Source organism: Crotalus tigris, unplaced genomic scaffold (genome assembly GCF_016545835.1).
Source record: "Crotalus tigris isolate CLP2741 ecotype Arizona unplaced genomic scaffold, ASM1654583v1 scf7180000017666.379230911805:20528666, whole genome shotgun sequence".
Taxonomy (NCBI): domain Eukaryota; kingdom Metazoa; phylum Chordata; class Lepidosauria; order Squamata; family Viperidae; genus Crotalus; species Crotalus tigris.
In genome coordinates, this window is record NW_024096552.1 from 14,845,572 (window position 1) to 14,872,912 (window position 27,341).

General features: G+C 40.7%; 1 protein-coding gene across 2 annotated transcripts in view; it reads left to right on the top strand.

Moving 5' to 3' along the window:
• ELMO1 (engulfment and cell motility 1) overlaps nt 1-27,341 on the top strand; it is a 367,271-nt gene that overhangs the window by 175,043 nt on the left and 164,887 nt on the right. For both annotated transcript variants that reach the window (XM_039336764.1, XM_039336765.1), the window contains exon 14: nt 4,368-4,472. In XM_039336764.1, coding sequence (XP_039192698.1) covers nt 4,368-4,472 — 105 coding nt within the window. The remainder of the gene's footprint in view (nt 1-4,367; nt 4,473-27,341) is intronic.

Sequence of the window (27,341 nt, forward strand, 5' to 3'; positions counted from 1 at the left end):
GTTAGAGTAGAATTAAAAGTCTCTAGGCTTTTAGGGAGAATTCACCCTGTCTTCCTTTGCAACTTGTTGAAATCTTTGCGACAATCCTCTTTAAGACCTGCCCCTAATAAGGCACCTGAACCACTCATGGTGGCGGGTCAGACCCACTATGAAGTAAAGCGTATCTTGATTCTAGAATTTTTAAAGGAAAATTGAAGTACCTAGTACAATGGAAGGGATACTCACTGTCTGAAGCCACTTGGGTGAAATCTAGCAATGTGAAAGCCGACAGACTCATCAAAAGGTTCTATAAAAAACACCCTAACAAATCGAGAAACAGTCCCTAACATATGCTTTTGTTTACGCTAGAGAATCTGTCCTTTTTGTAACGGAGGCCGGATGTCAACGTTCCTAACATTGGATGTTCTTGCTTTCACAACATATGAAGATGCAACCTTTTTCTTTCTTATGCTTTACTCTTAGAATTAGACGATGCTGGGGGAGGAAGAGGAATGTGATGGGAGTTATTTAGACATAATAATATTGTACTAGTGTGTGATTTCAGAGCTTGAAATAAGAGATGTGCTCAGAGGAGGGAAATTCAGTTTTTAGCTTCGATTATGTTAGTGCTGATGCTATGCTTCTCTAATAAAGATTCTTTAAGGTAAACAATGCCTCAAAGTTCTTTGAAGAGTTTTATCTGTCATAACCATGATTTTGCAAGCCAAGCCAGTTCTAAGATCATATCTTCAGCCATTTTTGGGGAGACCAGAGATTGAACACTCTCTTGGTGCCCCCCCCAAAATCAGTTGCATCAGCTAAATAGGAGGTGGCCTTGTCCTCCACCAAAGTGTCATCAACTTTCAAATTTCACGGGCTTCCTAAGCATTCTCACATGCAGTCCTAACTTTGTACCATGGGTTGGCTAATCAAACATCGGGTGCTATCTGAGTCTATAAGTGCTTTCACCACCCCCTTTGCCCCTGAGAAGGGTGCTGCAATGTTCACTTTAGGTGCAAGATGATTGACTAGTCCACTCACTGTTGGGCCATTTTCTCCCTCATTGTCCTCTGTCATAGAGGGTCATTTGTGGCTCCTGTTTGATTGGGGTTCCCTCTCCATCGCTCTTGGGGGGAGACCTCAATGACTTGGGCTGCCTCTTGCGACTTCTCTTTCCCTTCCTTGGTGGCTTCTTAGGCTTTGGACAGGGAGGAGCAGTGAGGCCCTCTCTAGGTGTTGGTGCCCGATGGCCCTCTTTGTCACAGTGAAAGCACAGGATGAGAGTGTGACTCAAAGCTTCAGCAGAGGCAAGAGATGCCATCACCAGCTGCTTTCTCCCTTGTGCGCGCTTCTCTTGGCTTTTCTTTGGGTGTGGCTCAAATCTCCTGTAGCCCTTGCATTCCATATGGTCTAGCTCCACAGTGGTCACCAGTTGATACCTGTCGTTGAGCTGGTCTGCGATCCCTTGGGCTAGTCACAAGTGAAACAGGTCACTATTCAACCCCTCTCGGAAGTACTGAGTCAGGAGTCGCTCTGGCCAATGCTGCAGCCTCCCTGCAATCTTCCTGAATTCTCTGATGTATTCTATGGGTCTGTTCCCCGCCTGGCAGTTTGGACTTCAGCCTCAGCTCATCAGGTTTGTATGGGATGTCAAACTGGGCTCTGAGCTCTCCCAGGAACACGTTTGGATCCCCTAGCTTGGGAGCTCCCTCATTGTGCAGGGAAGACATGTAAACTAGTGACGTCATATGACATCGCGCAACATATCGGAGCTTTTTCGCGATTGCTGGCAATGGGGTGGGTGTGGCTCTAGTATGATGAAACCGGCCCACGGGCCGGCAGTTTGACACCCCTGGTGTAGGGTAACCACCCATTCCATAGCTTCTCCCTCAAGGTTCACAACAATAACCTCCATGCAAGCCTCATCATCAGGATACATCTGGCCAAATCATTGCAGATGTGACCACACCTGGCTCAGGAAGAAAGCCAGCTTCTCTGGGGTTCCGCCAAAGTCACTTTTAGTGGTAGAGGTTACTGGGCTCTGGGTGAGACCAAGGCTCTGGAGTCTATCCCCCTGCATAGAGGAAAGGCCCAGGCTGGGTAGCTGGCATCTGCGGTTACAGCATCAGCTAGCCAGCCATTTTGGGCAGTTGGGCGGTTGTTGGCTGAGGACCAGCAGCTCTGAGCCCTAGGCTCGTACCCAAATGAGGAATGTCCCTCTGGGGGCTGGCCAACTCCCCGGGTGTAGTAGTCACTGACCTTGGGTTGGATCAAGGCAACAGGCTCGGCGGGACTGCCACAAATTGGCTAGACCTTGTTCAGGGAATCTGCTTCCAGCTCCCATCCCCGCACTTCCAGGTCGCACAATCTCTTCCATGGCTGCTTGACTGACTGACTGCTGCCTCTTGTCAAATGCCTCCAGCCCACCGACCCTTTCCGTTCTGAAATTTTCCTCTTCCTCTTTTCAGACATCTTCCCCTGAGTCTTCACAGCCCCTTTAGAGGTGGCCAGATAGGGTGTAAGGGCTCAGGATCCCTTAATTGATTTTCATTTTTAATTAGAGCTAGCGTAATGTCATAGTTCCGGCTGATGATTCCAGCAAAACAAGCACACCTGAGCAACATTGCAATCTCTAATGCCAGATTTATTTAAGAATAGCATACCGGCACTAATGGATGTGAAGTCAGTTAATTAAATTAGTGCTAAAGCAGTATAGTAAAAGTATAGCAACTCCCTTTCCTTCCTGACAATGCAGGTCACATTCCCCAATTAAGCATCAGATAATTGTTATGAGAAAACTCTGTTTCCTAGCAACCTTCTAGCATGACCTTGTCTCCCACACTAACTAATACAAATTCTAATCATACCTCCCCATCTGTGTCTATTGGCAAACAAAGAAATAATACCTGAAACCAAATATGAAATTTTGAAGCTTGTCAGTAACCCTTCCCTTCCACCCTACTAATGTATCTTCATCAAATTAGTTTTTCTCATCACAAGATCAATGCAGAGACATCATATATTTGTCTTCAGGTATTCCAATGTTGAAGCATTTCCCCCCCTCTTTTATATCACAGTTCATGGCACTTGTTACCTGTAGTTTCCTCAACTATACTGGTGATGACACTCCCAGTGACTGCTGAGTTCTTAATAGATCATTTGTGCTGTTGCAGTCATGACCCCTCCCTGCTAGTTCCTGATTAGAGCTTTTCTGCGTTGGGCAGTGGGGACGTCCATTTCGTTTAAACCTGTGCCTCCTGCTACTCAGTCCCTTAGAACTCATGAGTGTGGACATGAAGAGTGGAGGGACAAGAGGCAGAAGAACTGATCCACATGACCAGAGACCCCGAGACATCTCCTTTCAGCCTGGAGATGTGATGGCAAGAGAAACATTCATGGCAGTGGAGAAGAAAATTCTTTGTCTGCTGCTGGTTTCTTAGGCTTTTAAAAATTCTGCTGTACTACTGTTGTGAAAAAGTGCAATGTTTCAACATTTCAAAATAGATTCTTCACTTTTCTCTGTAGCAGAGGGGGAGTTATGAGAAAACAGAAGATCCATTAATATCCTCTCCTACTGCCACCATACTTGCTGATTAGTTGACTATCTTGGAAAATGGAGACTAGCCTAATTTAAATGGAGATTTTTGCTGGGTACTCCCAGGGATTATCTGCTGGGTGGATTGATCTTATTTCTATCCCTTGTGAATAAATAGTACTATCTGGGTGAGCATTCTTTGGTTTCAGGCCCTGAGTTCGAACTGTGGAAAGGAAATTCAATGATAAAGCAAGATAGCATTGTGAGTTTTATTGGGTAATACTCCTCCGTGAATCAAGTGTTCTACAGGAACATCTCCCTGCTTTACCTGATAAAAGTTCCACACCTCCCAGATGAATCAGGGAGGTAGGGAACTGTTGGAACCAGGTTTGGAGGTTAACTAAACCTGTAGTTGTCTATCAAGTTTCAATTCTCCCTAAGAGAAATGAGACCTAATTTGAGTATAGGTGGAACTTTTACCTGCCAGTAAGTAATGGCAGAGAATTCTGTTGATCTCATAAACTATTCCATATTAAATCTGTGAGGATTGTACTAGTTGCTGGCCTTTTTAAATCATCAATCAATATTTTTTTGACAATTAGAGAAGTACAGAATAAGCTAACACATTTTTGTTTAACCACATGAACTGAAAGAAAGGAAACATATAAGTATGAGAAAAAGCATAAGATAAAATTGTTACATCTCTCCTGTCCCTAATATTGGTTTATTTCTGTTTATAGAAAAGTAAAAATAAAATGTATTTTTTTTGCATAATGAATGCCCAAAAAAAACCTCATGCTTATGTATTGCTATATCTTTCTTTTCTTTAATGTCACCTTTCTATGTTTTGCAGAATCATGTAAACCCAGCAATGGATTTTACTCAGACTCCCCCAGGAATGCTAGCCCTGGACAACATGTTGTACTTTGCCAAACACCAGCAGGATGCTTATATCCGGGTAAGGCCCCTTTCTTATCGCAGGTATATTTATCGTTTGGTCTTTCTGTCCCTCTTTTTAAAATCCATTATTCTAGGAAGGCAAATGGGGTAATAATAAAAAGAATAGTGCTGTGTAAAACCACATTTTTTCTGTATGTTTTAATGATTGCTCAGTAATGCTCAGTTTATTTTCAGATCAAAATAAATGCCATAGTGATAGATTATTTGATTGATCATCTGCATGTTTTGAATCCGAAAGGAAGGAATTGGTTATGATTGATTTCACTTACTTAGGTGGGATAAAGAAGCGGTGATTCATTTTTCTATTTTCCACTTTTAGTTCCTACTCACTTTTTGCCTACACATCTTATCTGAAAGCAGAAAACTATATTTTGTTTCTTTTGCATATTATTTCTGACATTTTAGCAAAGATTGGTTGAATAAACTTTATGTAATCTTAGGAAATTCAGTAAAATTGAGAAATTTGACTGGCAAGGTACTCATGCATCTTTTGTCATTTACATGGGCTTAACTCCATGAGGATAGAGAAATTATTTCCCAGCGAAAGCAAGATAAAGAATTCCTCCCTTCATCTCAACAATCTCACAGCTATAGATTAGTGTGGTTAAAAATAAGTTTCATGTCAAATATTCTGCAGTTTTTATTCAGGTAGGGGATAAAACCAAAGCCTGGGAGACTTTTGTAAAGGGCAATTTGAATAAGATAAGACAGTGATAAACAGGGCTACAAGATAATTTTATCTGTCTACAAGATAATTAAAAATAGTGACTTTCAGATCTGTTTCAATATCTCTTATCCAAAAATCTATTAAATAAACAATTAAATTTTCATAGTAAATATTATTTATGCAATAAACCAAGATTTTAATGGCACAGTGCATAAATACTTCGATATAAATGTCTTTGCTTAAAGTACTATCCATTTTCAGTTTAAAGTATAACAGAATTACAAAGTTGGAACAGACCTTGAAGGTCTTCTATTCCAACCCCTTGCTCAGGCAGGAAGCCCTATATCATTTCAGACATATGGTTGTCCAATATCTTAAAAACTTCTAGTTGGTGCATTCATAACTTCTGGGGGCAAGTTGTTCCACTGATTAATTGTTCTAACTGTCAGGAAATTTCTCCTTCATTCTACCTTGCTTCTTTCCTTGATTAGTTTCCATTCATTGCTTCCTGTCCTGCCTTCAGGTGCTTTGGAGAATGGCTTGACTTCCTCTTCTTTGTGGCAAACCCTTAGATATTGGAACACTGCTATCACCCCTGGTTCTTCTCTTCATTAAACTAGACATACCCAATTCCAGCAACCATTCTTTACAGCAGGGCTTTTCAACCTTTTCACTTTTAGGATATGGTAATATCCGAGTACCATCAGTTGCCTAGCAAGGTGTCAAAAACCTGACCCCAAAAAAAGAAAAGGAAAAAAGTGATAAAATACAGGTAGACCTCAACTTACAACAGTTGGCTTAGTGACTGTTCGAAGTTACAACAGCACTGAAAAAAGTGACTTATGACTATTTTTCACACTTATCACTGTTTCAGCATCCCCAGGATCACGTGGATTTACATTTGGATGCTTGGCAACTGATTCATATTTATGAAGATCACAGTGTCCTGGAGTCATGTGATCCCCTTTTGCAACCTTCTGACAAGCAAAGTCAATGGTGAAACCACTTAACAACCTTTTATATCAGGGGTGTCAAACTCAATTTAATTGAGGGCCGTATTAGCATTGTGGTTACCATTGGGAAGGATGTCTGTCCTTCCTTCCTTTTTCCCTCCCTCCCTCCCTCCATCTCATTCCCATCCCTCCCTCCCTTCCTTCCTTCCTTCCTTCCTTCCTTCCTTTCTTCTGCAGAACTGTCAAGGCTCAGCAGAAGCACCAGGATGAGCACCGGGAAGAAAGATAATTAAATCCACCCACCAAATCATCTTTTCACAGCCTTGGGGCTATGCAAAATATGGCTCTTTGGAAACTCAGCCTCTACAAAAACTTTTGTTTTGTTTTGTTTTTACATGTCAGGCATGTTAAGGCTCTCTGGCAGCTTTATTCTTCAATGCATCTGGCCAATATTTAAGAATACAGCCCCAAACCTCTTACGCAAACACAATGCATCATGTCAGTTATAGGACAAATAACATGAGCAAGCATTTTATTTCCTGGATACAATTCTTGCAGCTGCAGAAAAAGCAGCAAAAATAGAAAAAAGAGAGAATGTGCATTTCATTAATGGAGAACAAAGGAACAGTAAATGACTCAGACTTAAGGGGAAAAATAGGCTAAAAATAAATTTAAAAAGATACAACACAACAACGTATTTTTTTAAAACATGTTTTATTATTTTTTTTCATTTTACAAACAAGTGCTTAAGAATCAGTGTGGTGGCAGGGTAATCAATTATCCAAAAGCAAAATCATACTTATATAATTCAAATTAAATCATTAGAAACCCCCTCTCTATTCCCTCAGATAATATATTATATTCAAATTAATGTATTTCAATACAACTATGTCAATCAAAACAATCATCAATAACATTTCATCTAAATAAATCCAAATCCTGTGTTAAGCTTTACTATTTCAATTGCTATATTCCATTTTGCTGTTATAAATACGTAATTAACACTTCAAGTGTCTCTCCATTCCCTTTTTCCTTAATATAATCAATAATCATTTATTAATATCATTTCTTGTTTTTTCTTATTTTTTTCCATTACAAAATAACTATCATTTCTAATAACAAGAATATTAGTTCAAAAAAGAAAAAGATATAAAAAATAATAATAATAAATACCTTTCTACTCTATTATACTTTATGATCTATCAATCCCTTAATTTCTATATCAAACTCCTTTAACCCCCTCCCAAAATTACTATATCCACAACAAACATGTTAATACACAAACAAACATCTTTGTATTAAATTCAAATCTTTAATTAATTTTTGTTCAATCCAACATCTTATTTAATTATTTTAAACCATAAATCAATCCATATCTGATAAGCCTTTTAAACCCGTTATGTAGAGCCTTGGATCACTCTCTTAAATCTTATTCTAACTTTCTTTTTGTGCCAGGCAGGTGTCCATAGCAACACCTCTATATCAATGAACAAGTCTCTTTTTTGTGGCTTATAGTATCATTTGGGTCAACCAAAAGCATCCCCTTTTCTGTTTTAGAGACCTAACTCCTTTGTAAATAGTCCCTTGTTCTTTTAAAGATTCAAGTCTCAACATTTGGATCTGTTGAATAGCAGACTTGGTTATGTCCAACTTTGTAGTTGATAGATGTTTATCCAAGCTATCATATTTCTCGATTAGTTGAGCTTGTATATCCATTTCTGTTGGTTTTGAAATTTTGAGTGGTTTAATTACAGTCCTTTTTTGTTCCTCAGAAATTTCATTAGATTGCGTATGAAGTAAAATAGAATCTTCTTTAATATCGGTCAGTTCTGCTTCTATTGTTTTTTGGTCTGTAGAATGCTCAGATACAATCTGGAGGTCAGTTTGTAGGTTCAAAGCAGAATTTCTGTTTTTTACTACTATAGTACACTCTTTTATTTGCAAACATATTTGCTCAGTGGCTTCATATATTTTTTCCAATATGAGTTTGTAGTCAAGTTGTAAATAGGGTTTCTCCATTTCAGTAATGATTAGAAACAGTTTGTTATCTTTTAGTAGAGGCTGTATTCAAAAAACATTTAAATACCCACCCCCACAAATACAGCTGTTAGGTTTCTTTGTCTTTTCCCTTTTATAGCAATCTGAAGTCAAAGTCATTCTCACATCAGAGAAAAAGACAGTTGCAATTTTGACTTTCTCCACAAGATGTCCGCAGTAGACTATAAAATCTACCAGACACCAGGAATGACATTAACAAGATCAGGAAAAGCAAAGAAGAGAAAATTCTTCATAAGTAGACTACGCCCAGTAGTAAATTCAATATTAAGTTTTTTCCAAGACCCCAAAGTGAATAAAAAATAAAGAAAAATAAAGAAAAGTCAGTTTTAGTTAATTCAGTCCATTTAAGCTTCTTTTTCCCACACTTACAAACGCTGCTTTCTTAGAGCAGGGAAATAATTTCAGAGATGCTTTTTACAGACAGCAAAAAAGAAAGGAAACCAAGAGAGGGGGGGGGGAAGTCTTACCCGGCTCAGCCACGGTGGTTCCTGTGCTTAGATGTTCTTCTACTTCTGGTTACAACAGCAAAGTGATTGGCAATTTTACTGGCCGATCTTTCCACCATTGGCCCTAAGGAGCAATCTCAGACCGTGGAAGAAGCTGCCACTCTCCCACGGTCAACGAGGGCCTTCTCAATGGTAACCACCCCTCCAGGGCAGCTTTTTGACCCGATTAAGGGTCTACTGGCAGCAGAGAATCAGACAGCGAAGAGAGCAGTCTCTTTGCACGGCTGCAGACTTCACAATCCAGAACCGGAAGCCCACAACAACGTATTTTCTGCTGTGAAAAGAAATTTCTCAGGTTCGTTCCTCCAGCTGGGAGTAAGCCTTCAGCGGGGATGAAGAAGAAAAAAATTGACACTGAGCGAAGCAAGCTGCCAGAAAGTGGATATTATTACAGAAACCAGGCAGAAAAGTGATTCAGCAATGACTTCTGGACTAGCTAGTAAAAATTATCTAAATGCATGGTACAATTTATACTCTTTTTCCTATTTTAAGTTTTGATGAGATTTGTAAGAAGTTTCTTCTTCTTAATTTCCTAGTTTGGTTTTTTTTCTGTCAGCAGGATTGATTAATCCTATCACCCAGGGAAGGAAATAACTTGTTGATGAAGTTTTTGTGTGTCTAGGTCAGTCATGGCAAACCCGCCCCCTGTCCCTGCTCAGCCTCCCGTCCTGCCTGCTCTGCCCCTGCTCACCCCCTGCCCCGCCCACCCGCAGGACCATACACCGCCTCCATGGCCTGCCGCAGCAGATCGCCAGGCAGCCCTGCAGCACCATGGCAGCCATGCCCTCCGCTTATATTCTGCAGCATCATCTGCACACCATGAGGCACAAGGGCAGAGTCTTGTCCCTGCTGCCTGGCTATGTCCTTGGCTCTGCTGCTTCGTGCAGGCCATGCCCGGGGTGACTCTTCTCCAGGGGGGCTGTGGGGGGAGGCAGGGCTGGGGCCATGGCGCGTGTGCCCACAGAGGGGGCTCCGAGTGCAAAACTCTGGCACGCGTGCCATAGGTTCGCCACCACTGGTCTTGGTTAATCTTGTCATAGGTGCTGGTGTGTGTCTGGGGTTAATCCTGTCAGCTTTCTTTTGGTTTGTTCAAGGCTAACGCTTATTGCTACATTGATTCTTTTGCTTCATTTTTCTTGGCTGTCTATCTGAGGTTATTAACTGAGTTGGGTGGGGGGGAGGGAGGGAGGGAGAGAGAGAGAGACTCTTCTCTGGTACTTTTATTTTTCGGCTTGACTTTTCTAAGAGAAGGGAAATGAATGCTTCTTTTGGAGCAGCCTTTCGTATTTGTAATAGTTGGTTTCTGGGGCTAAGTTTTCTACCTCTTTTCCTATTGTTCCTGCCTGTTTACTATTTTCCAAATATATTGCTTTTTCATGAGTATGTAGATGCTAACTTCTAATTATTGATTGAATCAATAATCCATCACTGCCATGGAGCAAGTTTCAAATTGACTTCGGAGTTCAGAGATCTTAAACCAGGGGTGGGGAACCTTGGCTATTTTATTACTCGTGGACTTCACCTTCCAGAATTCCTGAGCCAGTATGGCTCAGCTTGGAAATCTTTCCCTTTCCCCTCAGTATAGCTGTCTCAGTAATTCTGGGAGTTGAAGTCCACAAGTCATAAAAGAGCCAAGGTTCCCCGCCCCTGTCTTAAACGGTTGTTCCGCGGGAATTGCATCCCACAATGGAAGCTGAGCAAGGGATTTACTTTGGAAATGGGCGTTTGTAAGTCTGACCAAACAAGCCAAAGCTGACAACTGCTAAACTTCCCCCCCCCTCACAAAGAAGCAACATTGCAAAAAGAGAAACCAGCAGAGCCAAACTTTTTCCTTCGATCTTCTCCAGAGGAAAGAGGAATAAGGTATCTGCCAGGTGGTTTTTTGTTAAAATTGGCACCCAACGCATAGGGAAAAACCTGCTGCAGAGTTTTGAAAAACTGCCAGGGCTGCTACGCCCCTTCCCAAAATGAAGTGCCCCATGCAGCCCAGCTTCATCCTGCACAGCCACTGTGACACCAGGCCACTTACTTGTGCAAAATGAATTACAGGTCAAAGCCCCCGTAGCAGACAGTGCCCCTCTCCTCTCACTGCCCCCCTTGTCCATCACAGGGGACCATCAGGGCATTCAGAAAGGAGGGGAAAAGGCTGTCCAGAGGTGGGTTTTTCGGGGGTGGTGGTTTCAGATTTCTCTTCTACTCTGCTTTCCCTCCAGTCCTATCAGTGCGCCTCTGCCTTGCGCTTCTAGCGCAGCTGAGCCCATCACTATCAGCCAGACAATTGGCAACTTCAGGTTCCTGTTGTTTTGCTTTGTCCCAGATTTTTTTTTATAAAGAAATTTTATTATTTTTTTAATTTTTACATAAAAGTGCTTAAGAAACAATGTGGTGATCAACTATTCAAGAACAAAATCATACATCTATCACACAGATTAATTCCTTAAAAGTTCCCTCTCTATTTGCCACATATTATTTTACCAATTAAAATTATTACATTTATAAAAAAAGCTCAATCAATCCAATCGGTCATCAATCACATTTCAATTATAAGAATCCAAGTCCTGTTTTTAAGCTTTACTATTTTAGAAATTACCATATTCCAATTAAGCTTATATAGACATATTAACACTTTGGGCATCCCTCATTTCTCTTTTCCCTATCATAATGATTCTATCTAACATAAATATATTATCCCAAAAAGCAATATCCTTACATTTTTTTAAATATAGCCTATTGCTTAAACTAATACATCATATATTAATACTATTATTTCTCTTATCACAAATACCTCCTCTTCTCCGTCTATTACAAAATAGTTATCTTGGTTAAAATAAAGATATCAGTCCAAAGAACTACATTTCTGTCTATTTTAAATATATATTCTATCAATCAATTAAGTAAAATTTACCCCTCCAACTACTTATCATCTCTAATACCAAGTATTATTACAAAAAATCCTTTTACAGAATCACCTATTTCATTTGTTATTAAAACAATCCAAGTGTCAACAACCTTTTTAACCGATTCAGTGGAATTTTAAACCATATTTTTAAACCTAACTCTAGCTTTCTTTCTATGCCAAACCAGTTTCCAAGATAAAGCCTCTGCATCATCAAACCTCAACATTCAAGTAAAGCTATTTCTCAGTACATCAAAGTAATCAAAGTTCTCTTTCTTCCAATATTGTTTGAATAGTATAGTCAATTTTATTCCTTATTAAAGTTGCTAGTTGATAGTCTACATTGTCCCAATTTTCAATAACTTGTATCTGAATGTCAAGCTCTGTTATTTTTGGGAGATTAAATAATTCAGTTAATGGCATTCTTTGATCATCAGTGTTCTCCATAGGTCATAAGTAGGATTGTGTAGAATTAGTTTGCTCAGTAGTTTCTACTGTAAGTTCATAATTGAATTTTAAGTGCAGTTCCTCTATCTCATTCAGTTGTATATCTTGCTGAGTAGGAACCTCTCTAGGGTTGCTCTGTTCTTCCTCAGTTATTCTTTGGTCTGTAGTTTGAACCGATGGTTGAAAGTCAATTTGTGGTTCTCTAGTATCATCTTTGATTTTTCTCAAAGATTTGATATAAGCTTTCATATAGTTTGTAGTATCCAAAATCTTTTCCAATATAAGTTCATAGTCGAGCTGTGGATAAGCTTCTTCCATTTCAATAGTGAAATAGACTTTGATCAAGAATAGTCTTTAATCTTTTAGTGGAGGCTATATAAAGGTCAACAAATATCCACCTCCAAAGGTCAAATTCATCTTCAAATAGCAAAATAAAATAAAATATAGTTGTAATGGCACTTTTTGCCACAAGATGGACTGTAAACTCTTTCTTCCAAATAGATAAAAATTTATCTCTTTCAGGAAACATAAAAAGCAAAAGCAGATATCTCCAGTATAATAGATAAAGTAAAAAAATATAGCTTTTATTTTTTTTCAGGGCCCCTAGGTATCCAAAAAAAGAAAAAAAATCAAATAGTCAATAAAACTTTAACTATTTTAGTTTTTTAAAAACTTTCTTTCCCAAGTAGACAGAAGCTCTTAAGACAGGGAAGTGATCAAAAACTTTTTACAGACAAATAGTCAGGACAGAGAGAGGGAGGAAAGGTCTCACCCAGATTCACCACGGTGGTTCTTTATGCTTAGATGATTTTCTGACTTCGGCTGGTGCAGCAAAGTGATGACCCATTTTACTGGCTTATCTTCTTCTCCGTCGGCCCTATGGAATTAGCTCGGACTGTAGGGGGAGCTGCCGCTTCATCGCAACCGAGCAAAAACCTCCTCGATGGTAGTCGCCCTTCCAGGGCAATTTAAAACCCACATAAGGGTCTACTGGCGGAGGGAAAACAGCCGACGGAGAGATCTTTTTGTATGGCTGAATGTGCTGCGATCCAGAAGTGGAAGTCCGCTTTGTCCCAGATTTGAGGAATGTGGAAGCCTCATCCCCTCTCCCACCCCCTTCCCAGTGAAGAAAAGAGCTGGACTCTGGCACTGATCCTGGTGCTTCTGCTGAGCCCTGAAGAAGTGCCAATCAGAAGAAGCGCCGATCAGCTGGAGCCTGGCACTGATCCTTCTGCTCAGCCCTGATAGCCCTGCAGCTCCAGCTGTCTCTAGCTCAGGCTTGTGCAGTGCTGCTGCCGGTTCAACTCATTCCCCTCCCCATTACCACTTCTAGGATGGTGACGTACCACCTGCCAGGTGCCAATGTACCACCAGTTGAAAAGCCCTGCTGTACAATCTATGTGTCATGATTCCGACAGATGAATCTGTTCAAAGACCTTCAAGGCATTTTTTATCTTGAAGAATCTTTATTAGAGAAGCATAGCATCGACACTAACATAATCGAAGCCAAAAACTGAATTCCCCTCCCCTGAGCACATATTATCAAAACACAATTCCCTCCTTCAATTAACAGTCATAAATCACATTTTCCAATTAGTTTGAAATGCAGGCTTTCCTTCCACTTCTCCAGTCCACCAATTCTTATCATCTCTTATTTCAATAACGTTGATTCACACACTAGGTCCAGTATTGTTATGTCTTGCTAAGCTCTCACGCACATTCCTCCCCCAGCATCATCTAACTCTAACTCTAAGAGTAAAACATAAGAAGAAAATGGTTGCACCTCCAACTGTTGTCAAAGCAAAAACATCCAATGTTAGCAGCGTTGACATCCAGGCCCCCTTACAAAAAGGACAGATCCTGTAATGTAAACAAATGCATATGTTAGGGACTGCCTTTTGGTTTGTTAGGGTGTTTCCTATAGAAACTTTTGATGAGTCTGTCAGCTTTCACATTGCTAGACTTCACCCAAGTGGCTTCAGACAGTGAATATCCCTTCCATTGTACTAACTACTGCAATTTCCCTTTAAAAATTCTAGAATCAAGAATACACTTTACTTCATAATGGGTCTGACCCGCCACCATGAGTGGTTCGGGTGCCTTATTAGGGGCAGGTCTTAAAGTGGAACATTGAAAAGATTTCAGCAGGCTGCAATGGAATTCAGGGTGAACTCTCCCTAAAAGTCTAGGGAGTTTTAATTCTACAATGACTATAGAATTGGGGAAAGGCCCCAAGAATTTTGGTCCTAATTTCTTACTGGGTAATTTGAGACATAGCATCTGAGATATTGCTCTACCATTTTGTTAGCAGATTCCACGGTTCCATTAGTAGATGGGTGAAAAGCAGATGATGGACCTTGAGATGATCCAATTAATTTAAGAAAGCTCCTCCAAAACATAGCTGTGAAATGCTCTCCCCTGTCTGAAATTATTCTTTCAGGGGCGCCATGCAGCCAGTAGATATGTATTAGAAACAATTTAGTCAGTCGTTGGACAAACGGGAGCCTTTTGCAGGCGATGAAGTGAGCCTGCTTTGAGAATAGATCTACCACAGTCCAGATGACTGTATTTCCTCTACTTTCAGTTAGGTCTACTATAAAATCCATAGCAATTACTTCCCATGGTTGAGAAGGGTCTGCCACCGGCTGCAATAACCCAGGGGGTTTCCCTGGAATTCTTTTCATGGTGGCACATACAGTACAACTGCGAGCATAATTTTCCACATCCTGTTTTAACACTGGCCACCAGAATTGCTGGCAGATGAGATGTAAAATTTTTAAATACCCAAAGCGTCCAGCCTGTTTTACGTCATGGCCATGTTGGAGAGTGTTAAGATGGAAGGTTCCTGGCAAGTATAACTTTTCCCCCTTGTAAACCAAACCATCCCTGCAAGTTAAGGAGGTTTGATTGTCCTTGAACCATTGATCAGCGAGGAGCTCTTGTTTTATTTTCTTTGTCCAGGGTCATCAGATTAGGGGCTCTGTGAGGCATGAGTTGAGCAGCTGTTTGTGGATTCGGGATAATTACCTCGTTAACCTCTTCATGCTGGCTTTTGTACTGGGGCAATCTGGATAGAGCATCAGCTCAGAGGTTTTTCCCTCCCAGTATGTACTTTAGAGTGAAGTTAAAATGGTTAAAGTACTGTGCCCATCACACTTGTTTTGGGGACAATTTGCGGGGAGTTTTCAGTGCTTCTAGATTTTTGTGATTAATCCATACTTCAAAAGGCACCTTGCTCTCTTCTAGATAGTTCCTCCAATTAATAGAGCCCATCTCATTGCGAAAGCCTCCTTTTCCCACACAGCCCTCCTCCTCTCGCTCTTAGTGAATTTTTTTGAGGTTTAGGCGCAGGGCTGTAAGGTCCCACTTGGCTCTTTTGCAGTAATAAAAGCTCCGATTGCCACATTGCTGGCATCCGCTTGAAATACAAAGGGCTCTCCTAGGCAAGTGTGCTTTTGGACCGGTTCAACAGCAAATAGTCTTTTTAAATTCTCAAAAGCGGTTTGATAGCTCTTAGTCCATGCTAGTGGTTGGCCTGGTCGTGGCTTCCCTCCCCCTTTCCCCCTTTTTGAGTAGTTCCATAAGGGGTAGGGCAATCTCAGCAAAGGAGGAGGAGAATTGGCAGTAGAAGTTGGCAAAACCTAGGAAGCTCTGTAGCTTATTGTGAGTCTTTGGGGGCTGCCATTCAGTTACAGCTTTCAGTTTGGTCAGGTCCATTTCAATGCCCTCGTGGGAAATTCTATAACCAAGATAATCAGTTGGGTCTGGTGAAACTCACATTTTGACAGTTTGGCATTCAATAGTTTCTTTAACACTTCTCTCACTAGTTTTACATGATCAGTCATATTCATGCTCTATATCAGGATGTCATCAAGATACACCAGAACCTCTTTGTATAAATCAGTGGTTCTCAACCTTTCTAATGCCGCGACCCCATAATACAGTTCCCCATGTTGTGGTGACCCCCAACCACTTATACATCACCGGGTGTCAGGGGCGTGGCCAAAGATAAGGGGAAAAAATGATGGACAGCCTTGTTTGGTGACCCCTGTGAAATGGTCGTTTGACCCCAAATGGGGTCCCGACCCACAGGTTGAGAACCACTGGTATAAATGATCATGTAGGACCCATTAATCAACTGCATGAATACGGCTGGGGCCCCCTGTAGTCCAAATAGAATGACAATGAATTGATAGCTCCCCATGGGGCAGTTGAAAGCAGTCTTCCACTTATCTCCCTCCTTTATCCTCACCAGTAATATGCCTCTCTCAGGTCTAATTTAGTGAAGACACTCCCCTTAGCCAGGTGGGTTAGTAAGTTCTTCAGGAGGGGGAGGAGTATTTATTTTCCACACTCATAGTCTATGCAGAGATGAAGAGACCCATATTTTTTTCTTTAAACAACACGGGCTCCCACAGCAGACTTGGCTCATTCAATGAATCCCCTCGCTAGGTTTTTGTCCACATATCGCTGCATGTCCTCCATTTTGAGGGGGGATATAGCGTACATTCTCGGTCGTGGGAGTTTGGCTCCTGGCAAAATTCAGTGGAGCAATCATTGGGTCAGTGGGGAGGCAGGGCATCACATTCTTTCTCACTAAATACCTCCACTAGGTCCCGGTACTCGCTGGAGATGAGTGGCTCGCCTGGTTGAGGTGAGGCAGCCATGTGCACTCACTCATTGGGTGGGCTAAAGGTTTCTGTAACATCCGTTGGATCAATGGGGGGCTTGGGCCCTATAGGTAGCCTCACAGTTCTCATTCCCTTCTCCCACTAGATAAATGGCTTCCATTTGTCCAACCAGGTTAATTCTAGGATCACAGTCTCAATCATTTTTGGAGCCACCAGGAAACGAATGAACTCCCAGTGCTCACCTATTTCTAGGCATAGGGGCTCAGTTAATTGCATGACTAAAGTCTCTCCCATCAGGGAACCATCGGCTTGCTATGCCCATTTTCATGGCAAATGGCAAGCTAATAATGCACCGGGGATATACAGAATTGACTAGCACTTTTAAATCTACCTGTGCCCCCGTCTTAGGTATTATGAGTTTGGCAGGTAGAGAGAAAGATGGGACATGTCGACTCACCATTGGATCGTTCTCTCCGTTGTCACTGTCGTAAGCGAGTAGAGTGGCAGCGGATCCAGCATTCTCCTGCGTGGGGGATGTGACTTGGGCAACAGGTTCCTGTGAGATCCAGTTGGATTTCTCTCTCGTTGGCTGCTGGGGTGGTCTCTTTCTCGCTGCTGGTCCTGGTCTATTCTGCTGTTGGGGGTAGGGGACTGGGCAGTTCGTTGCTCTATGTCCCTGCTGTCCGCATCAGAAACACTTGATCGGTGGGCCTGCAGGTGGCCTGGGACTTTCAGTAGCTGCAGTAGTTGGAGGTTTTTGGGGTGGTGGTGGCTGCCATTTAGGTTGCTCTGGCCTCTACTCAGCTTCAGGTGTGCGTGGCTTCTTATAGCAGACGAGCTGAACATCTAGTCTTACCGCTGTCTGGTGCTATTCTTGCAACTAATCAGGTACTGCTCGATAGATACACGCCTGAGAAAAGTGGTCGTCTAATCCTTCTTTGAAGTGATGGACTAGTTATTGCTCAGGCCACCTCTCTATCCAACCGGGTATCTTGCGAAACTCTTGTATATATTCCATATTCCAGTGCAGGCCTGCTGGCTTGCTTTATCTTATGGATTTGTTCTTCTGCTATGAGGGCAATGGATGAGTCCTCGAACCTTGCTCTCAGTCCTAGGAGGAAGAGATGGGTCCTCCAATTTGGGGGTTTGCTCGTTATATAAATTGTTCAGCAATTCGGATGCCTCTCCATCTAAGCTGGACGCAATCATGTCGATCTTAGTGGCTGGGTCCGGATAAGAATAGGCACAGTGGTTCAAATGAGAGCGCACTTGGTTGAAGAAAAAAATCAGCTTCTCTGGGTCCCCATCAAAGGTTGCTCTGAAATGTGATGCAATCAATGGTTGCTGGCCTCCCCACTGTGGCCGTTGCATCCCCGGCTGCTGATGTCCCTCCGGCAGCTGCCATATCCCCAGTGGCTGCACCCCCCCTGGCTGTTGCTGCATTGCCGATGGCTGTGAAATCCTCAGTTGCTGTAGGCCCCCCAATGATTGCTACCTGGGTGGGGGTTGTTGCCATCCCCCATGCTGTTGGTCTGCAGGGAGCTGTGGCATCCTATGATGACCCAGGGCACAGCACAGAGCCAATGCAGTCAGCTGGCAATTCAAACAGTTCTTTTATTGCTCCAAATTTTCCCCAAATGCTCCCATGTTTGCTAGCAAGCCTCCAGCAAAAGAACACACACACACACACAACTCTGACTGAAAGTAGGTTGAAATACAGTCTAATTAGTATAAGAAAGTACTTAAGGCCATAGAGATAACTAGAAAGAAAACATAAACTTAACAAGTCTGTTTGAATCCTAGCTTGCCTGAGCAGTTTTCAAAAGAGAGAATCCAAAATACAGTCCGAGGTCTTTGAACCTACAAGTAACGTGGTCAGTCAAATCAATAGTTCGAGTTTTCAAGTTTCCAAACAGCAGTCACAGAACAAGAGATCAGCAACAATACACAACACTCCAAGAATCAGCATTTGTTCCTGACAAATGCCCCTCCCCACAGTGTCTCCTTAAATCTCAATCTCCAGATGTTTCTTGTGTAGAAGGAGAGGACACTCTCCTCACGAGTAATTGAGCCTGCTTGCATTGTTCCCTCCTTCTTTCCACTCTCCGTGCTCTAGGATGAGGTGGGGGTAGCCCTTGCTCATCGCCTAAACTCTGCCTCTCCTATTCCTCCTGTTCCAATCCTGAATGGCCCTGGCCTGCCTCGGCCTACTCTTCCCCACATTCTTCTGAAGCCACAGACACCTTTCCCTCGGCCTCCACAGGGTCCCATTCCAGTTCATTTTCCTCTGTAGATTCAGGCTCAGACAGAGGCATGACATATCCTTAGTTGCTGTAGGACCCCCTACGGTCCCAGAGGGGATTGTTGCTGGATCCCCATTGTTTGCAGGCCCCTCAGCAGTTGCTGTACGTTCGGGGGCAGTGACCACCCCCACTGCTGCTGTTGTCCTCCCACTGGTTGCTGGTCTCCTGGCATTTGCATAACCCCAATTGTTGCAAGGCCTCATCAGCTGCTGCATACTCAGGGGCTGTGACCACCCCCCTGCTGTTGTACCGGCAGAGATTGCTGGCCTCCCACCTGTGGGGGCTGTGGTTTCCCCTATTGCTGTATGGGGCCCGGGCTGGGTAGTTGATAAGCACATCGGTACAGGGATTGGCTGTCCTGGCGACAGCTCGAGCTTTTATCTCAGTGACGGCAATCTGGGCTTTGGGAGGGGCGACAACTGGAGCTGTCCCTCTCTGCAGGGCTGGAAGGATACTGGCTATTGCTCCCCCGTACACTGCCTATTGCTCTCCCCACTGGAGTAGCAGCTGCTGCAGGGGTGCTGGTTTCAGGTGTTCTCTCTTTCTCCATGCTGAGATCTTCCCTGAATCATTGTCGGCTTATCCCTCAATTCTACGGACAGTGACTGGGGCTCGGGACCCCTAGATAGTTAGGAAAAAGTTGCAGTTTTTGGCTTAATGTTATGGTTCCAACAGATGAAACTCTTCAGAGAACTTTGACTCTTTATTAGAGAAGCATAGCATCAGCACTAACATAATCGAAGCCAAAAATTGAATTCCCTGAGCACATAGTATCAAAACACAATTCCCTCCTCCAATTAACTGTCATAAATCACATTCTCCAATTAGTTTGAAATGCAGGTTTTCCCTCCAGTTCTCCAGCCTGCCAATTCTTATCATCTCTTATTTCAATAACCTTGATTCACATACTAGGTCCAGTATTGTTATGTTTAGCTAAACTCTCATGCGCATTCCTCCTTCAGCATCATCTAACTCTAACTCTAAGAGTAAAACATAAGAAGAAAATGGTTGCATCTCCAACTGTTGTCAAAGCAAAAACAACAGTGTTGACAGTATGTTTTAGCCTCCAGTCCCCTAACCATCTGTGTTGCTCTTCTCTGTACTCTTTCTAGAGTCTCAACGTCTTTTTTACACTGTGGTGACCAAAACTGGATATAGTATTCCAAGTGTGACCTTACCAGGGCATTATAAAATGGTATTAACACTTTATGATGATCTTGATTCTATACTTTTGTTAATGCAGCCTAGGACTGCATTGGCTTTTTTTGGCAGCTGCAGCACACTGTTGGCTCATATTTATGTGATTGTCCATTAGGACTCCAAGATCCCTCTCACAATTACTGCTGTTGAGCCAGTAAGTAAAGATGTAACAAAGAATTAAATGATGTAGTATTTATGGGTTTGTGTGTATGCGTGTGAGAGAGTGAATGAGAGTTTATATTTGAAATGGTAATCAATCAAGTAAAGTTAATTATATCTTGCATAGTTTGTTAAGGTTTTCTATGATAGTCTTAGTCTTTTTTATATTACTTTTATATATTTTTTATATTTTTAAAATCAGCACCTATTTATTATAAAGAACATAATCTTTAGTCACCTTCTGCAGAAGCTTGTTTCATTAGTTGACCTAGAATTACTTAGAATTTGAATTTAGTTTAAGGCCATTGTAGCATATTGATTTTTATCATAAATGTTCCTGTATCCTTAACTTTCGGAAGCTGTTCTATAAAAGGATATAAAGAGTCATTGCCATTTAATGTCCTACCTAGTAAATAGCAGCTGAAAGTTGTTAATCTTTTCTGATTGTTTTATATCCACTTGTATGAGATCAAGAGAAAGTCCATTTTCAGTTTCAAGCCTCCATTGTTGCACTAAAATGAACTTAAGTAGATGTTAAATTAGTTATGTATCTGGCCAGTTGGAAAGTGTCTAAAAACCCTCCAGGATAAATAATATACGTTAACTTAGCTAGATCCTTTTCACACTCACTAATTCCCCCCCCCAATAGTTATTTGTTTTCAACTTCATAGATTAGATGAAAATCAGCAGAAAGCTGGTTTAAATTCTATGTAACTCGAACCATTAGCTTAATCATTATTATTCAGTGTCAGAGGTACTTATCTGATGAGTTTGAGGCTTAAATTATTTGAAGCTGAAATTCACTGAGCTTATTTATTAGATAACATTATCAATACTTTTGACACAAGGAAATGGGGATTGCTGGTTGTAGCATATTTGGCAGGTCTGTTTTATCTATATTCAATCACGAGCTGCTTATATTCTCCATTTCTGCTAAGACCTAAATTACACTAGTAATCAATCAGATATTAGTGCAGTCTTCCATTTGTCTTTCCTACTGTTTTCACATCTTCTGGTCTTCTGTGGGAAGCGATGCTTGTAAGCATTTTAAGTTTATATTCCTTTTAGTAATACCAGGAAATGTGTGCTGACATACTTAGGCTAATGAGTTTCTCACCCCCCCCCCCAATGACAATTGTCCCTTACCCCCAGTTCTCCGGATGCCTCTTCTCAGTGTCTCTGCTTATGACTTCATAAGGAAAAAAAAACCTTCCACAGTTTGTAGTTGACTATTACATTCTCCATTATATACATTAGGAGCTTTTCCTCTATCTTTGTAAATTTATTTCTGTTTTCTCCAACATTCCTTACCTGATCAGATGAAAGATGCTTGTGACAAACATCTTTTCTGCTATGGTAATCCAGCCATCTCATCTACTTATCTCAGCCATTCTTGTTGTTCTAGTCACTTTAATTACCTCCTCTCATTTCTCTACATAAAGTTTTAAATATCAGGCTCCTGGATAGCTAAAAAAGGGGAAAGTGAGGGATGTTACTGTCTCATATTCCATCTGCATCTAACAAGAATATAGCTCAATTTGCTATGGATGAGGAAAACGTTACTGTCACTGGGGACCTTCATGGTTGCTAAAATTTTCTTTCAAACTATTATTCAAAGTAAATTTTAGTCCATTAATCCATACATTTCTCTTGTTTATCTAGAGTTGTATTAATTTATACCCCAAAAATTTTACCCATTTTACCATGCAGTCTTTTACGTATTTGTCTTCCAGGTTCATCCTGAGTATCATTTTATATACTTTAGTAATCAAGTGGTCATTGCCAGAACATAAATTGATATCCAATTCAATTTCAATTGTTGTGAAAACAAAACATTTTTATCAAGTTTAAATCTTTCAAAAATTCTGTAATAATTACATCAATTACAAACAAAACTGTCACCTAGTAATTGTTCTCTTTATCTTAAGTCTCTCTTTTTCAAATGTCAGTAAGTCCTAATATGTCATCTATTTACCTTCCAACAACATCTCTGTTCTATGTAGTGCTTCATGAGGTGATAACCAAAGCAGCACTTTTTCAGTCAGTCTTCTTTTATATTTTCATCATACATGCACAATCAATTGCCCAGTACAGACATGTCAAACACAAGGCCTGGAGGCCGGATGCGGCTCGCGAAGTGGCTTCATGTGGCCCATGAAGCCATCCTAGAAACAGTGAGGGAACAGCCCCCACTGCCTTGGCCCTGGCCCAGGCCGGCCGGGAGCCAATGTACAATTTTGTGGTGGCCATCTATGCTGAAACACATTCAGTCTTAGCTCCACAAGGCCGTCTACAAACAGCGAGGAACCAGCCCCTGCTGTGTCGGCCCTGACCACTAGGTGCATGTTGGGGAGGTGTCACCCTTTGTGAGGAATGAAGAAATGGACCATGCCATGGTGCTTGCCTTGATCCCACCCCCTTCTGCTAGAGACCCTCAGATCTGTCCCACTCCTGCACAGGCCCCCACCGGCACCCTTGACGCAAGTGATATAGAGCTGGCCATAACCACCCAGTAGGCCACACCTACTCCATCCATGCCCACTCAGTAGACCGCACCCACCCGGCCCCCCAAGGGCAACCACAATGCTGATGCACCCTCAGTGAAACTGAGTTTGATACCCCCGGCCTAGTAATATGATTCTTAAATCCAGGGTTAAATTTTACTTTATCGTACCACAAATAGGCATGCCACCCAAATCTCAAATCGGAACCTTCAAGGTCTAATAATCTTGAATATTTTAGAGTTATCCAATCTTTTAACCATACTAAACAACAAGCATTAGAGTATAATCTAAAATCTGGCAAACCCAGACATCATCTCTCTTTAGAATCCTGTAAAAACCTGTACTTAATTCTTGGATTTTTATTTTGCCAAATGAATTTAGATATATCTTTCTGCCACTGTTTGAAAGAAGAATCTTTGATGAATATCAGTATAGTTTAGACAAATAACATTCTAGCTAGTACATTCATTTTTATTACTGAAATTCTTTCCATCAATTTTTGCCATTGATTTAAATCCAACTTTATCTCCTTCCATATTTTAAATAGTGGTTTTTGTATAACTTTGTATAATTTTCATCAGTAAGAATCACCACCAAATACTTTATCTTTTTCATCACTTTAAGTTTTAAGTTCCAATTTCTGCCAATCTTCAATATTATCATCCTTAGCTTATTTATTTTTAAGTCCACCATTTCTCCAAATAGTTTAATCTTCCTCATAATCTATTCCATGTGCTCTTGCGGGTCTTGCACAATCAATACCAAATTGTCCGCAAAAGCATGCAGTTTATAGTTGTGTGCTTTAATTTGCAATCTGTTTACCCTGTTGTTTTATCTAATATTCCTGTTTAACAGTTCCAACACAAGTACAAATAATAAAGGGGATAAAGGACACCCTGTCTTGTTCCTTTTTGGATTTCACATGGTTTTGTTAGATTTCCATTCACCATAATCCGAGCTTTCTGGTGTGTATAAATGGACCTCAAAATCTGTATAAAGCTCAATCCAAAACCCATCTTTTCCACTACTTTGAACATAAAGTCCAAGTTCAAATTATCAAATGCTTTTTCTGCATCTAGAAAAATTAATGACTTTTTTGTCACTACGTTATTATAAATGTTCAGTTATATCAAAGATTACTTTTACATTGTCTTTTAGTTCTCTTTTGCATAAAAGAGCCACACTATAAGTTCTGTTTCTTATATAAATTAATATAGTAATTCCCAAAAAATCTTTTAATATTTTTATTATCTGTGTAAGTCTCATTTCCCTCTCGTCATTTAATTATTGTCTTTTTTTACATTTGATTTCTTAATTTGCATGCCAACCATCTCCCTGGTTTATTTGCAAGTTCAAAAAAAATGTTTCATATATTTCAATTTTTCTTTAATTATCTGACACATTCAGCAAAGAAATTTGTTGTTGCAGCAATTTTAGTTGATTAAGTTTATTGGGATCCTCCAGTGTTTTCTGAAGCTCTCTTTCTTTCAATTTAATTTCTTGTAAAATGGTTTCAATTTTTTTATTCATCTTCTTCTTAATTAGTACATTGTGTTGTATTAGATTCATATTTTCTAAGAATGTTTAAGTTAATAGTTGTCTTTCAGATTCTTCTGTGAGGCATCCAAATTCTCAAAATTTCAAGTAATAAATATCACAGTAAGATTATATTTGTGCAGACAATTGTCATCTTGCTGTGTGGTCCATTCAAAACTTTGGATTGTGTGCTTTATATTTCATAACCAACATATTTGTTGTATAAAGCACAGCCTACTCATTTTTCCATTAGCTCCAGAAAAAACTTTCTGCCCACTCTTTATAAAAAAATGAATTGCTTGGTATATTGTGTGATAATTTCTGAAACTAAAATCAAGATGGTGTTGGTGATGCTTCTTCCCCAGCAGTAGGGATACTGTTACCCTATTTCTTTTCTCAAAATAAAATAGAAAAGATTTTTTTTGTTCATTTGTCTCCAAATTACTTCTACTTCATATTGAGAACATTTTTGAAGAAATTGTTATGTTCCCAAGCTGTTATGTGATCTCTCAGCTTTGTATTTTCTTTCTTGTTCCTCTTAATCTTTTTTTCTCTTGCAGTTCCCTTTCACTGATACTTCAGTTTTTTTATAAATATCCCAGTCTTCTACTTTTTTTTAATTAACTATAGAATTTGTCCTACCAATTCTCTGGATACATCTAAATTCAAGAAACTAAAATGGCAATGATAACAATAGTACAAATACTTTAAATAACTAAAAAACTCATTGTTGCTTGATGAGACAACTATAAAAACATAGCCCTGGTTAGGTAGCTAAATAACCAAGTCAAACTTTCAGTAGTACAGAATATGAAGTATTGGATATGTGGAAAAAAATAGATCATACTTTCTTTGAAGAAACTGCACGGGAAAAGAATACACTGTCTCCTGAGCATAGTCTCTTCCACTATAATGTAGTCTCACTCTTAAAAAAAAATGTTTTAAAATGTCCTTTGCAATTTTTACCCATTATTTCTCCACCAGCTTTCTGGAATATTTAAAAACAAATACAGGTAGTCCTCGATATAGTGACCATTCGAAAAAGGGGCATTGGAAAAAATGATTTATGGCCATTTTTCATACTTACGACTTTGCAGCATCCCCATGATAATGTGATCAAAATTCAGACACTTGGCAACTGACTCATATTATGTGGGTTGCAGTATCCTGGGTCATGCTATCACTTTTTGTAACCTTCTAATAAGCAAAGTCAATGGAAAAGCCAGTTTTACTTAACAACCGAGTCACTAATTGAATGATTGCAATGATTCACTTAGCAACTGTGACAAGAAAGGTCGTAAAATGGGGCAAAGCTCACTTAACAAATGTCTCACTTAGCAAAAGAAATTTGGCCCCAATTTGGTTGTAACTCGTAGATCACCTGTATTTTGCATGGTTATCTTTCAGATATTTTAAAATAGCTATTCTTTTTTCCATTAATATCTCCTCTCAAAGTTAATCAAAGCCAACTCTTTTTTCTCTATTTTACAAAAACCACTTTTGTGATTTATAATCATCATGTGTGCTTTTCTGTGGACGTCCTTTAGTATTTCTTTGTAAAATGGGATTCTTGGAAAATGGCGAGTGTAGAATAAAATATTAACCTCTTGAAATTTTAGCACTGTGCTTTTGTTAAGTGTATATTATATTTTTAAGATCTGGTTGAAATTAGTGACTCGTGTCCAACTTCTGAGTGATTGTCATGTATCTTGAAAAGCAATACCAAACCAGGCCTTTTGCATATTGTACCTTTGATATATTTCCCACTTTATTTTTTTATTGGGTGAGGGGAAATATAAAAGCAAAAGTTTTGTTATTCTTGATTTTTGTTTTGTTGGTTTGGGTTCAGATGTTACCTTTCTGTCATCAGGCTAGCATATAGTGGAGTTCAATGTGTGGTTAAAGGAGTGGTATAAAGCAGAAGGCTTTGTTTATATTAGTCACGATGTCTGCAGCTGGTCCAATGAAAAACTGTACAAAAGAGATGGCTTCTATCCATCAAAGAAAGGGACTGAATTATTGTATTTGGCATTAAAGTCACGGATTTTCTGGAGAAACATTTAAACTAAACAATGGGGGCAGAGAGGTAATTGATACAGAACATTTCGGCCCCTGGCAATCTAAACTAATAAGGTTATCAGTGCTTATAACATAAAAGTTTGTGCAAGTAAAAATATCAACCTTGCTGTCAAGGAAAATCAAGTTTTTGATTGTGTGTGCCATAACATGTGCACTAATCAAACAGGTCGTAAGGAAGTAGGGGAACTCAGGCACAAAACAGGTTATGTAGAAATTAAACACAGTGTCAGTCAAAAAGGATTCAAATGTCTATACACCAATGCATAGAGCAGACACATCAAACTCAAAGTCCGTGGGCCAGATGTGGCCTGCAATGGACCCAGATCCAGCCCACATGGCCACCCCAGAGACAGCAAGGGACTGGCCCCAACCACTTCGGCCCATCCTTGCCCAACTGGGCACCCCCCCAGGTGTGTGCACAAGAGGCATTGAGCGTGCACTCACTGACAGCAGTTGCAAACCCCTGGCCGATTGGCCACCCATCGGCCAGCATACCCCATGGTCCTGTAGCCTGTGCAGCACAGCTGGGTCTGAGTGCCATGGACAATGGGCTGTCCCTCCAAGCAGCAGGCAGAGGCTGAAATGTGGAGCAGGAGGCACACAATCCAGCCCACTGATCACGCCCTATCCCAGCTGTGGCAGACATGGGCAAGCAAAGACAGATGATGGGGCTGCAGCACCCCAGCTGGTTGCCATCACCACTACACCATGGTCTATGCCCACTTAGCCCCCACCATCCAACTTCATCCTCCAGCTCTGCCGCACATATGGGATGAGCCTCCCACCTGCCAAACCTGGCAAACTCTGCAACAAGTGGAAGGTCAAACAGATTCCTGACAAACCAGACAGACAACTTTGTCTCCCAAAAACCAGAGAAGGGAACTAGGGGATCAGCCATATTGGACTTAATTATCACTAACAGAGATGA